This window comes from Strix aluco, chromosome 4, assembly GCF_031877795.1.
Source record: "Strix aluco isolate bStrAlu1 chromosome 4, bStrAlu1.hap1, whole genome shotgun sequence".
Classification (NCBI taxonomy): Eukaryota; Metazoa; Chordata; class Aves; order Strigiformes; family Strigidae; genus Strix; species Strix aluco.
This window is the reverse complement of record NC_133934.1, coordinates 90476280-90490714: the sequence shown is the minus strand read 5'-3', so window position 1 is coordinate 90490714 and position 14435 is coordinate 90476280. Positions and strand designations below refer to the sequence as shown.

Here is a 14435-nt window from a genome sequence, read left to right as displayed (position 1 = left end):
AACTCCTCTTATTTTCACTGTTTGCAGTGTAGGCCTCTATTCCAAGCAAGTCTTTTAGGACACTTTCTGTGATTGAGAGAGTTACCTTTAGAGGGTAGTTCATGCTCTCCATCTTGATCATTCATCTTACATCAAGATAAATTGCTCTTTGGAGACACCTGTTTGTTTCCATTGACAAAGAGAACTTGGGGAAATTAGGTTAGCTTGAACACCTCACTTTCAGGTGACTTAATTGGGAAGGTGTTTCGCTCCCACTCTTGCTCAGTCTGTACTGCATTAGGACATACTAGGGTTGCCCTTTTCTGTGCTGCAGAAGTAATATATAGTATTATCATTAAATTGTTTCTTTATCCCAGAATCTAAGAGCAGCCCGGCAAGTTCACCAGTATGATCATGATGTGGATGAAGTAAAGGGCTGGATGCAGGAGAAAGAGGCAGTGGTGGATATAGAAGATTATGGATATGATCTTCCAGGTGTACAGACACTTCTCAGCCAGCTTGAAGGAGTAGAGGTAAGGGGATCTGTCACGAAGCAGTAGCAGAAAACCATAAATGGCAAAAAAAAAAAAAAAAGGAGACTGACACTTGATTTGAAATCCTCTCAAGTGCCTTGTTTGCAGGCCAACAAAAGATAAAGGTATTGCATCCTGAAATACTCTTTGTGCTCACAGAAGGGGGCCTTTTCCTCCTGTTTTAACATTGTGATATTATATTGTTAATGTTTTTGCTTCTAAGGATGAGCTTCTTTTCTAAAATCTATTCCAAATTGTTATTGTGATTCCAAATCTGAACTACAAGAGACTTCAGCTCCACACTTATCAAAATGATCAGTGTGTCACATCTAAAGAAGCTTCTTTGATGTTTGATGATGAATGGTAAAAGGCATAAGGAAGAAACTGAGAGGAAAAGTCTTGACAGAGTCATATTTCCAACCTCTGTGCAGTGAGTGGCTAGAAAAGATATGCCATCTTTAAAATCTGCTTTTGATAGATGTAAGTAGTGACTTGGACTTACAATCCATTCTGTCTCCATTCCAGAGAGACCTAGCAGCCATCATGAAAGAGCTGGAACGGATTCGGGGAGAGGCTTGGCATCTCAGCCGCACATACCCTCAAGTCAAGGAAAACATCATGGAAAGACTCACAGATGTGGATGCGTGCTGGGAAAATCTGGACAAGAAGTTTCTGGAGAGGAAGGCAAGACTGAGCCAGGCAGAACAAGTCCAGCTCTACTTCAATGACTGCAGGGAGCTGATGTATGTGTTGGCCCCTTGAGAATGGCAGTGGGCCTTATTTCTTGTCTTTCCTATATGGGATTTTCTAAATTACACCTGTTAGTTATTTGACTCCTGGCCCAGGTGCTCTGCAGCTTGCTTGCAAATCTCTTTGAATAATCATGCATGACATCTTCTCAACAGCACTTCGCAGAATTTACCACACATCAGAGGTGGCCATGTCATTCCACTTCAGCCCAGTGTGCATGACAAACCCACATTTTTAGACTCTTTCCTAGACAGTCTTGGAGAATTCAGTCACTCTGGATAGATTTGGTAGTCTCACAATTCCAACTGAAAATACTGTTGATTCTGCAGGAAGATGGGGCAGTCTCTGCTAGATAGTCAAGTAATTTGTACACCTGTACAGACACCGGTGCCCATTGTTCTCAGAGTCAAAGCAACAACATTAAAAATAACTTTCTGGAATAAGTTTGCACTTCCTCAAGTGCTGAAAGTGTTTTGCACACATGTGTTTAATGCCATTGCCCATACGCACCCACTCTTCTGTCCATTCTTTTTATGGGTCATTTTTTGGGAAGAATTCAAGTGCTGTGAAATTCCATGGGGTTTTTTTTCATTTTTGAATCTGAATTAGAACAAAATGTTGAATGCTTAAAGCATCTGCAAAAACGTATATGTTGAGCTAAATGTCTCATTATGTTTAAATCAATCATGCCAAAGTATCTATAAGCAGAGGTCTAATGTAAAAATTGAAATAATGAAAGTATGTTATACTCAAAGTGGCAGACCAACATTAAAATATTATATTTTTTCAGTTTAATGTAATTTTCCTCAAAATTGGTACATTTTTGATGAAAATTGTGGTTTTTAAAATTTCTCACAGAAGAAATATGGACATTTATAATTCAGTGTAGTTAATGAAGGAGTTAATCCATGACATGAGTAGAAATACAAAGACAGTGAAGTGGTTACCACTGATTTCTGGACACTTACTATGCTAAGGAAGAGATCCTGAGCCCAGGTAAATCAAGATGCATTGATTTAAGCCAGTTGAAGCTCATAGAGTAGAAAATGCTTCTTAAAATCTGTCAATATGCTTCTTTGCATGAGTGCTCTGTATGCATATGAAGTACTTTCATGCATGGTGGTAAGGCTGGATGGACATCTAAAAGCCTCTGTGTTCCTGTACCACGTATAAAACCACTGCACATGTGTACAGCCTAGACATTTGCAGGTATAGGTCTTTCTGAGGATTTGAATGTGCAATGCTTCAGTATGTATAGATGCTGCAGCTGCCTTTCTAACAGGCTATGTATTGAAATGGCACTAGGAACATTATTTCAGGTTATAAAAATCCATAGACGTGTGGGTGAACCTTCATCAATGTTTTTATATTCATATATTTTGATATAAGTCTGTATACATGTATCCACAGCCATGGGATGTGTGTGTTCCTGAGTATTCAACAGACCTGGTTTCCTTCCCTTTTCACCCCTTTGCCTCTATTCTGTAGGGCCTGGACCAATGAGATGCATGCACTAGTGATATCCGAGGAACTGGCAAATGACGTCCTGGGAGCTGAACTGCTCATCAAGCGTCATGAGGAATACAAGCGTGAGATAGATAAGCAGTGGCTAAAATATGAAGAAATGCAGCAGGCAGGAGGTGACCTGATGAGAAATGGACACTTCATGTCTGTGGAGGTGTGTTGATGAGTTAAATATTTTATAAACAAGAGTGAACAAAGACATTAAACAGGCAGGAGTTGCAGCTTTGTCTCTCTTTCAGCACAGAAGAACTAAACAGGAGAATCCAATTTTCTACTATTAAAAGCTGCAGACTTCATGTGACATGTAGAAAAAGAAAACACCTTTTAAAGTTCCTACTCCTCTAAAAACTGATTTTGAAGCTGACCATAAAAGAATAGTCACTGGATTGATCATGCTATGTGGGAGGTAGGGAGGTATTCCACAGAAAAGATGTGAGATAATAAATGAGATTTTAGCATTTAACTACACAAGACATAGGATAAAATATATCACAATGTGATGGAGTGATGTCCCTGAGTACACCAGAAGATATGTAATTCTTCAGAAATGTTATAGAGCTAAAGGGGCAAGAATGTAAAAATTTCTGTGATCCTGCTATCTATGTACCTTTAGACTTTGACCTTTGCAGTGGTCTCAAACTTGTCTTCATACTGTCTGTAGATCCAAAGATCACACCATCAAAAACATCTTCAGAATTCATGCAAGATTACGTTATTTCTGTTGTATAAAGAATTAGAGAACTTTCACAGTTTAAGGCTCTCCATTGTTGCTTTGCTATGAATTGATGTATTTGTTGAATCTTCTGGTTCTCACTAGTTCTATAATACAAATTGCCTGGGTATAAAGTTTTATCATGGGAAAGCATATAACAGAATATTGGTCATACAGTATGTGGAATATGCATACAATTATAATATATAGCTATACAACATACAAGCTAAATGAATTCAAGTAAGAAAAATGAGGACTCGGACATCCTTTCTAAACTATGTTAACACTACAAAGTTATCTAGAGGTCATCTTCTGGATCATGAGGGCAGATTACACACTAGTTGACTGTCACATGAAAGTCTGATTGGATTTTTCACCTCCTGGCATTGCAAATGTTATTTTTCCAGATTGAAGAAAAACTGTTAGAGCTATCGGAGCTGATGAAGAAGGTAAAGGAGAGCTGGGACATGAGGAAACAGTTATATGAAGAAAACTGGGAGATTCAATTGCTCCGCAGAGAGCTAGAACAAGCAGAAGCATGGCTAGCTGCCAAGGAGAGCTTTCTTTCAGATCCTAGCTATGGGGTGAGTAACAACAGTGCAACACTATTGAAATGCCTCTTAGCATATACAGAGGGCTTAAAGCATGTATCAGCTTGGGCCTAAAGTTAATCACAATCTAAACAGTAATGCACCCTTGAGATGCACAGGAGGTCTGTCCTCTTACAGAAGTGAGCCCAGGACAGTTGCTGCATTTTACGTGGTGATGGGCTCCAGGAGGTGGTGACTTCCAGGGGATGATAGAAGACTGGGGAGAACTCCAGACCATTTTTTCACATAATAAGATAACTTGCAGGGGGTTCAACCTTCCCTCTTATGCCGAGAGACAGTTTCAAACAGAAAAAGGGCTTTTCCCCACCTCTTCTTGCTCAGTAGAACATTTTGCACAGATGGCTTGATAGCTAGCTTCTAAATTCCAATTTAAACATCAGCATCCATAGCTTTTTTTTCTTGTTGTTGACTGTCTTCTGATGGTTTATAAGATGGGAAAACAATGTCACAAACTGAGGTATCAAAAACTAAGCGGAGAGCAAGACAGAGGTTAAAGATGCATGTGTTGTAGGGCAGGAATAAACTCTGTGTCTGGCACAAGCTGGAATTCAACTATTTAATCCGTATGTAAGCAGTTACAGTTGGAACCCATGGTACCACATGGCTTTGCAGAAAAAAGTATGCTGTTATTTGAGCTCTTTTTCTCATGTACCGCAGACAGACTGCAAGCTACAGACCTTTCTTTTAAGTGTAAATTAAGATTTTTAACACACTACCAGGAGTTTAGACAATCAATTACAAAAATTTCAGAATCATCATTTGGCTAAATAGAATGGGTAAGTCTGAAAATCTTAGGCATAATCTCTTCTGAGAGACTTGATTTTAGTCTTCCATATCTGATAATTTTCCCATGCAGGGTTCAGTATCTGAAGTAGAGGAATTACTGAAGAAACACCATGATTTTGAAAAGATGCTTGCAGCTCAGGAGGAGAAATTTGCTCAGCTCAGCAGGAAAACTAAGGTGAGAAGTAGAAGGTTGATGAACTGTGTGTGAGACAGGATAATGTGGGTCCTTGAATGTTTGGGGCTCAGTCACTCCATGTAAGAATGAACTCCTGTGCTGAGATGGAGTAAATGAGTGACCAGAGCTGAGATACTGCAGATAGAGTAGCTGAGAATGAGACCTGTCTGTGGATCAAAAGACTCCAACTAGCTTGCAAAAGCTCTAGCGGGAAAGTGGAAGCTTTCCTCTGCCAGGAGCAGCAGAAAGGGTGCGTGGTGCACGTTGCTGTGTGAGAAACAGGGTGATGCCTTGCTACACAGATAGAGAGATTTGATTCATTCAGGACTGCAGCCATATGACAGTGCTGGGGGATAGCAAAGGCCTGAAAATAAAGGGAGACCAAGGCAGAGATAGGCCTTTTTCCTTCTGGCATCAGAGTTCTACGGTGGATTGTATTAAGTACCAAAAATACTCAGTCAGCCTCCCAGATGCTGTTTCAATGGTTTTAAAAATTATTTTCCAGAAATAACCACCAAAACATAGATTTTGTGTTTGGCATTAGGCTAAAAATCATCTTAGCTGAGTCTGCCTTTTGTTCAGTGATTTGAAAATTGGTTAAATGAAAGGACAAAGGCCCTCCACTCTAAAATTTTCCATGGGAACACCCCCGGATACTCACTGTTCCTGCAGCAAACTTAAAGAAGCAGTGCCACAGAAGAGAAGCGTAGTTTCTCTAGAGCTTATTAAAGACTCAGCCTCCAGAGAACTTAGCAAGGACAGGATTCACTGTATTTGAGATTAACTGCCATCAGTATTCATGGTTTGGTGAACAGAATAATGCTCAGCACATAGCAATTGAGTTCTAACTCTAAGAATGCCAATGGAGGTACAGGCCTTAAAATTCAATGCCATGAGAGAACATATTTGAAAAACTATTCCTACTTAAAACAAAAAAAATGTTGGGTAAATACCCATGAATGCAATGAAGGTCATTTTAAAAAATGCAATATTTGTGTCCTACAGAGGGAGATGAATCTTCTGAAACAAGTGGACACGGAAGAGAGTGAGCAGAAGGATAAAGGCAAAGTTGTACGGGTTCCCTCTCTGAAAAGAAAAACATCTGACAAAAGGAATACCCCGCCAAAAGTGACAGAGATAAAGAGCGCAACGCCACTGTCATCCACGACCTTACCCAGCCTGTCCTGGATAGCCCCACTTGAAACTATTTTCTCCCCCATTGAAAAGTCTCCATCAACATTCCAACAATTCATTGCTGGGGGAGTCCCAGATGTGCTGAGCAGCAACAAAACAGAAATGAAAGCTGAGAGGAAGCTCAGTGAGATTATCACTCCACCTACACCAAAGATGGTGGGTCCACAACCTACATCTTTGGAAAGTCACAGTTCTTTAAGCTCTCCTTTATCTCCTACTCCCATAAGCCAGCAACGCAGCAGCAGTTTGTCAGAATCGTATGCCACAGGCCTTTTATCACCTCAGGAAAAAAGTGCTAGAGGATCCTCTTTCTCCAACCTGCAGACAAAACTAATGGCAACTCCATCCGAGCCTGGCCAAAGGTCACTAGATAAATCACCAAACTTACTGCTGTCTCACTCCTCTTTGGAGAGATTAGAGAATACATCTTCGGTAAGTCCCAGGAATTCCTGGCTCTCTCCTCACAAAACTGCTATCCTGTGCTAGTTAAAGTAAGGAAATATAGGATGTTTTGTGAGAAAGTCACAAAGAACACTATATAGTGGGCATTTTAGTGGATACACTTTTGGATCTGAACAGCAAGAGGCACTTTATGTGCCTTTGCAGTTGATACACTTTCCAAAAAAATAGTTAACTTAAGCAGCTAGGTATTGCTTAAAAGCATTTCTGATTTGCTCAGCTTTATAGCCTAGATCTTGACAACTGCATTGGTTTCTCTTTTTCTTTCCCAAACTAGAGGTTATTCATGCTGCTGAATACTCAGCAGAGCACTTAAGAACCAGGAGATGCTGTCTCACAAAGAGGCAAGACTGATGGTTTACCCATACCCTCTATGTGAGGTGGTGGTGCTTAGTGTCCACTGAGTTTAGAAGTCAGCGAGGCAGGACTTAGTGCCACCCTTGCCAAAGAGCTGAGCTGGTGCAAGACTAGAACCAGCATCTCCTGTTTGCTTATCCTGTCAGGAAATGCACTGTTAACTCATGGACAGGTAAGAATTGTTCCCTTCCCCTCTCGCACTTTGAGAGGAAAGTGTAGTACAACACTATACATTGGTGTAACTCAGTATTATTGCAGGAGTGGTATGAATAACTTTAGCAATTTAAGTTTAGATTTTATTTAATAATATAAAAATAATATTAAATAATTAATACACCATAATAGAGCAAATTCCATGAGTAAATTGTTCTAGAAGGATGTGAATTCTCTTCACTTAGGTAGTATATCATAGATGTGACTGCAAGCTAGAGAGGATTTCTAGCTGTGCTGTGAATGTAAAGGCTAAAGGCAGTAGAGATCAGTTTCTCTGTGTGGAATTTATCTAGAAAGACCTTCAGAAATTGTAACGTATGTTTAAGGGCTATTTTAAAGTTAAACAGCAATGTTCTTGTGTGTCTCAGGTTTCTGCAAGACTCCAGCACATGGAGGGATTCCTAGAAAAGAGAGACCAGCTCCTTCCAGGAAGACAACAGGTAGAAACAAATGCTATCACTCTGGGTTAATTCATCTTTCCTTGAGTTATAGTCCAGATCTGGTCTGACTTTTTCAGGATAAACTCTTGCTGAAGAGGAGCTCAGGACTGTGGGTTTAATTCAGTTACCACTAAAATGTATGAAGAAGTGTCCACTGACTTTGGCACTACCTGATCAAGTCCTTAAGAGAACGAGACAACAGAATCTTTGCTTGTCATGGGAATCATGCAGAACAGGCTCTGTCTATATTTAACGGACTTATGAACCAGAGCTTAGGCCATATGAACGTGTTAATTATGTTCCACAAATTATAAATACAGGTTTCAATATAACTGAATTGAAAAAAAAAAATCAGTATTTTTTAAAAAAAAAGAAAAATACATCTTTCAAGACCCTGTATCAGCATGTTGGCAGAGGAAGTCCTCACTCCCATGCTCCCAATGCTTATAATTTCTAACTGTGCTAGAAGAGAATTAAGATTTCTGTTTATCTTTGAAGAAGTGGTTTGTTTAATCCAAGGCTGAATGAAACTGAAATCTAAATTATCATCCTGGGAAAGAATATCACTTCAGGTCAGTAGGCTAATGATCATAACAGAGCAGGAAATTTTCTAATATTCACCACCAATCTGTAGACATCTGAGTGTCTGCTGAGGTATTGCACATAAGCAAGTTGTCTTGGATTTGTTCCGTAGACTATTTCCTCTGAAATTTTAACTTGAAAGACCTGTTTAAAAAATTGAACCTGGTATGGACTCCATCTTCTGGAAGAGAAATTTAGTTTTTCCTCTCTTCTGGATACACTGAATTTACTTTGTTGTGATACTGAACTTCCATATTATCAAACAAGTAAAGCTATGATTTACCTTCCTCAGGACTTGTTTCTTCCTTTTCTCTGAATGACCAAATTGTCAACTTGATTCACTGGCACAACAAAATAAGAATATACACAAGTAATAGGATCCTTCATCCAGAAGGGTGTCATGGCACTAGGCTAACCTTTCAGTGGCACATAGTTGGGGTAGGAAATAGCAGCTACTTTTGCACAGTGTTCAGTAGCATTCCACTGGGGTTAGTTTAGGAAATGGAGAAAAATTCAGCAGCCACATTAGATTGAAACCACATACTTAACAAAACTAGACTGTGACCAGCAGGCAAGGGCCAGTGTTCCAGGTGGGAAAAAAATGGAGCTTTTAGTGGCCAAAAATAGACATAACTTTGATTACCCAATTTCTCTCAAAGATGTTGCTGACCACAACATGGTGTAGAGCTTGCTTGCACCAGGTTATGTCATGACCCTTCCTGGATCACCCACACCAGTAACTACAGCAGGTTCTGTTTTTCTAGGAGATAGTCATGACTAAGAGAGCTTCTGTGATCATAATATAAGTCATGACTAAGAGAGCTTCTGTGATCATAATATATGGGCAGCTCCTGGCTTCCTGTGGAAGTTGCACATGCAAGATTTCACTACTCAAATAAAATATATGGTTAATAATTGGCTTTTATTACCATTTCTATTCATGTAGCCAGGCTCAAGGTCTTGGAAATCCTTCTACGTAAAACTTGATGGATTGAAGCTTGATTTCTATAATGATGAAAAAGAAGCATCTAAGGTAATTTGGGTTTGAATCTTTCTAGTAATCTCTGTGTTTACCTATGTAAAAATGGATTTGACCTATGTAAAAATGGATTTGAAAGAAAATAGAGTTACATTTGCTTTTGTTTGGGGGAGTGGGGTAATCGGTTCTCTTTCACGTCAGCTGAGTGAAAATTCAACAATTGTTCAATTGATACCAACTATAAGACAGAATAATAAGCTTTCAGAAATTTTCAAACATATTCCTTCAAAGAAGTATCTTATTCAAGAATTGCCTTCAAGATATTGTCCATTGTTCCTCTGTGGTTCTTCCTATTCAGTGATCCCAGTTATAAAGTTAGAAGCAGAAAAAGGTAGTATGGGTGTGTAGTCAGCCTGCAGGTTGGTATGGAATTGAATCCTAGCAGAAAAGACGCAGAAGATGTTTTATTTTAATTTCATCCTCCTTCAGAATGCATCCACACTCCTATCCCTCAGCATTCCTGGTGCCAAATGTGAGAGGCTGGTAAATTACATCAGGAAAGAGAACGCCTTCATGTTGCGGTAAGTCTTATGGAGAATTGCACTAATAAAAACCTACACAGCTACCTCTACGGTTGTATTTGCCTACAGTCACCTAAGACTGTGTGTTGTTAGGAGGCATACTGAAATGTCTTACAGTGCTTGCCCCATTTACAAGGACAGAAGGTATAAGGCAAGACTAACTAGAATTCACCTTCTCTTATCCTTATTTACAGGCTCAGAGATGGGGCAGAGTATTTCTTCTCAGCACCTTCTCGGGCACTGATGGAGGACTGGCTGCAGTCACTACAGAATAACATAGGTACATTCTCACTTCCTGCAAGAATGAACTGAGTTTTAAGCAAGTGATGGTGAGAGAAAAGAATGAGGTGGTGTCCTTAGTCTGGGGCATTTTGAGCTGTGCTTTTTGGCTCTGGTAGACCGCAGTACACAAGTCACCTGCAGCCTTGCAATGGAATGACCTGGCAGGAGAATGCCCAGGGTGACTTGCAAAGCAGCCTTTCAGTTGTACTGCGGCTGGCATCAGGTTATTCCCAGGGAGGGGCCTTGTCCAAGGGCTGCATTCATCCTTTTATTAAGGAGTTGCTTTGGATCTTCATCAATAGCTTTTTCTCCTGAATCTAGATCTCTTTCTGGACACCTCGCTAGGCGGTGGCTTACTGGAAAGGAAGCCAGAGCACAGTTATAACGATGATGTTCAGAGAAAATTGTTATGGACCCAGAAATGGAAAACTCTGCCTCTAACGCTACTTCAGAAGGTTTTTATTTGTGTTCTTTAACTCTGCAGAACACAGTAACAGATCACATTCCACTGTGCTGGTGCAGCCTTTCGCTCCAAACACAGAGACCTCCCAGACAAGACTGTGGGACTTTCCAGACAGAGACTCTGCTGAAAGACTAACCAGCAAAAGCTCACTCCTGAGGTAGGGGCTCTGTGCCGCAAGGCTGAACAGACCTCAGTGCTGTTTGTGCTCAGGTAGCAGTCACCTACAAAGGGAGATTGTCCTGAGGTCAGAAAGTGCCGCTCCTCTGTCACTAATGTCACAGAAATCGTGTGGCCAGCAGGACTAGGGAAGTGATCGTCCCTCTGTATTTGGCACTGGTGAGGCCACGCCTTGAATACTGTGTTCAGTTTTGGGCCTCTCACTATCTTGTAGTTGACAAGTGTCTAAAGAAGAGCAACAAAGATGATGAAGGGTCTAGAGCACAAGTCTTACAAGGAGCGGCTGAGGGAACTGGGGGTGTTTAGCCTGGAGAAGAGGAGGCTGAGGGGAGACCTTATTGCTCTCTACAACTACCTGAAAGGAGGTTGCAGAGAGCTGGGGATGAGTCTCTTTAACCAAGTAACAAGCGACAGGACGAGGAAATGGCCTCAAGTTGCACCAGGGGAGGTTTAGACTGGATAATAGGAAAAATTTCTTTGCCAAAAGAGTTGTCAAGCATTGGAACAGGCTACCCAGGGAAGTGGTGGAATCACCATCCCTGGAGGTATTTAAAAGATGTGTAGATGTGGTGCTTAGCGACATGGTTTAGTGGTGGACTTAGCAGTGCTAGGTTAACAGCTGGACTAGATGATCTTAAAAGCCTTTTCCAACCTAAACAATTCTATGATTCTAATCCAGTAAAATACATTATTTCAGAGCATGACTCTGCCTCAATTAGTTCGTGCCATTTATGATGTGCTACAGCCAGTTTTTAAAAATGGGCCTTGCTATAGTCAGCCATACCTTTTCTGTGGTTGGTGACTTAAAATTGGGACACCCAGAGGAATTCTTATATCACCTATTGTAGGAACCAGAGTTACTGAAATGAAGTATCTGATCTGAAGATTGGGTTACCTGTATGCTAAATGGGGAGAAACTTGTTCCAACAGGTGAGGGAATCTGAGCAGGAGTCTACAATAGGTGCTTTGGATTTTCCTCTAAACATTCTCTCCAGCAGGGTCTGAAAGGAACCAGCCTCCTAATTTAAGGAGCCAAACCAGTTGTCTAAAGTTGCACTGTTTGAATACTTTCCTCAAAGGCTGTTTTGTGAATCTAAACACAGCCACAGCCAAATTCAGAAATTTGGCCTGTAGTGTAAATCAATTTCTGTTGCATTTGGAGCCTGTAAAAATCTTACAGGCTATGATGTGAAATCCTGATCCCTCCGCCTGGTAGATTTTTGCTGCTGAGCTAGATGCCTAACAAGTTCTTACATATACAGAGTGACTTAAACTCCTCTAGATTGTGCCTGATTTTCTGGTGATGTATGTTGTTGACAGGAGAACACCTTCCTTCAAAATCAAACCAGAGAGAGAGTCTGCACAATTTTCCACAGATTTTAAGGAAGATGGGACAGCAGTGACACGAGCCTCCATCACCACCCTAAGCCTAGAACAAAGCGGTAATAAAACAAAACTGCTTCCATCTCCACTAGAAGCAGGAAGAGAAAAATGATATTTGCCTCAATGAATACCAGACCCTTCACCATTATATCTTAACCCAGCCCTCTGGAAATGTATTGATATATTTTAAGTTAATCGCTACCCTTGGAACTTATTTTAATTATGTATTAAATCTAGTAAAACTATTAAATGTAATTAAACAGGACTGCATCTGGTATACTTTTTGTGTATGACGACTCTGTCATTCATCATACCACCTAGGTGATATCTACTCCAAGTTACCTAGTGGGAGAGCAGAGGGGCTTTAAGCCAGACAGCTCAAGTGAGGTGACTGTGAGACAGAAATGGGGAGCACTGAGCAGAGCACGAGGTGCAAGCTGTGACTGAGCAGCAGCCACCTGCGAGTATCTTTGCAGATATCAGCGGATAAGATTTAAGAGGGTTGGGCGGTCTGTACACCACAGAAGCAGAAGTCTCAAAGGGAACCTTTGTTACATAATTCTTGCAGTGTTTTGTAGTCTCCACAGTCTTTCATTTTTACAACATGTTAACCAGCAATTCCCTAACTGTTTGCCAATTCTTTCTGCATGAGGTTACCAGGGAAAAAAAGTCCTGCAGTGTTACTCATTTTTAATGGAATCTGAAACTAAACGTGTGAACAATCAGTCTTCCAGTGTAAAAGGAGAGGAAAAGCAGGATAGCAAGGAGGAAGTCTAGTCTCCAGACCACTGCTCTCAGAAAGACCAAAACCTAAGCTGATTAACAGGAGCCTATTGGGAAGCTGGATTGAATAGGAATTATATAATAATCTTTTGGGGAAATATGGGGAAAGGAAAAAACCTATAATCTGTACGAAGTCTTGACTTGTTCTCATTACACTAGGTTTTCTACTACATTTGTCTCCCTCATGGCCCCACAGTAGGTCTAAACTTCTATATCATTGATATCTACGTGGCTGAAGAGCAAAGAGTAGCTAAATGAACTTTAACAATTCCTGCAATATCTCAAATCTGGACTCTGGACAAGGAGCAAAGCATCCAGGACAAAAGGTCTGGCCAGTGGCCTGGTGCCTCTCTCCCACACAGGAAGCAGTCTCCTGCCACCAATGCTCTTTGATTCCTCTTCATAGATCAGATAAGAAACCTGAATCGAAGTAACAAAGACCACTCTGAGACTTCGTAGACTTGTACTGTGAGGGTCCCCCCTCATCTTCCTGTTGGCCCATCTGTTAGACACCAGCCTACCTCAGCACAGCTTCTAGCAGTCAGAGCAGAGATAAGGAACTGGAACAAATCAGAGTGAAAACTTGGGCAATAATGCTATGAAATTGCTGTATTAAGTGGATAGGTACGTTGAACTGAATCTTTTCCTGCAGGGGACCAGACAGAACCTTCTTGATGGATAGACATGTGCACACCCACACACATGCCTGCACATGTGTGTACTTGTGTGGGGAGACACCCATGACACTTGTGCCAAACTCACCATCCCAACAGTGGTGCTGTATTACCAGTTCCTTTCCAGTGGCTAATGCTGAGGACCAGAGTGTGAAGATGAGGCCCCACACTAGGTCACTGACCCCAGTTAAAGAAGTCCTAGAGACTGATAGAATGGTGGAGAAACAAATGAAATTTTAAAAGTATTTTAAAAGTTTTTTTTTACTGTGAAATAAGAACATGGCCTGCAGGGATTTTTCTGGATAAAATGATCTCATTCCTTCCGCAAAACTTTGTTGCATTGGAAACTAGATGGCAAGTCAAAAGTATATACCCAGAGAGAGAGGAATGATCATCACAACGGAAGTAATGTGCAGAGAAGACTTGTCACCATTTTCAGCAATTGAACTGTAACAATCCAGGTGGCCAGAGCTGCAGGCCTGTGAAAGCCTTCAGTCTTTAAATTGTTTGAGCTTGATACTGACAAATGAGAGGGATTAGATGCTGTCAGGTCAGTACCTTGCTCCCAGGGATCATCAGTCATGCCAAACTGCATTACTGTGGTCTTAGATGAGATCAGAGTAAGAATAACAGCAACCTGATCCCCTGTCTCCACAGATGAAAGATAATTGCACTTAATGCTTTGTCTCATGATGTTTTCATGCTCTATTTTTGCCTTGAGGTGCTGATGTAAAGGACCCATTGAATCAGCTGTGCACAGTTAGGGCAGCTTCAGCGTAACAGATTTGTTTGTAGTGC

The 14435-nt window shown here is 40.8% G+C and overlaps 1 protein-coding gene across 1 annotated transcript in view; it reads left to right on the top strand.

Moving 5' to 3' along the window:
• The window catches only part of SPTBN5 (spectrin beta, non-erythrocytic 5), a 100593-nt gene extending 88143 nt beyond the window's left edge, over window positions 1-12450 (top strand). Inside the window, exons 58-69 of the mRNA XM_074824177.1 lie at window positions 357-512; window positions 1038-1255; window positions 2751-2940; window positions 3906-4082; window positions 4966-5070; window positions 6076-6696; window positions 7662-7733; window positions 9262-9348; window positions 9784-9875; window positions 10070-10155; window positions 10642-10777; window positions 12118-12450. Coding sequence (XP_074680278.1) covers window positions 357-512; window positions 1038-1255; window positions 2751-2940; window positions 3906-4082; window positions 4966-5070; window positions 6076-6696; window positions 7662-7733; window positions 9262-9348; window positions 9784-9875; window positions 10070-10155; window positions 10642-10777; window positions 12118-12292 — 2115 coding nt within the window. The 3' untranslated portion in view covers window positions 12293-12450. The remainder of the gene's footprint in view (window positions 1-356; window positions 513-1037; window positions 1256-2750; window positions 2941-3905; window positions 4083-4965; window positions 5071-6075; window positions 6697-7661; window positions 7734-9261; window positions 9349-9783; window positions 9876-10069; window positions 10156-10641; window positions 10778-12117) is intronic.
• Window positions 12451-14435: the final 1985 nt, after the last annotated feature.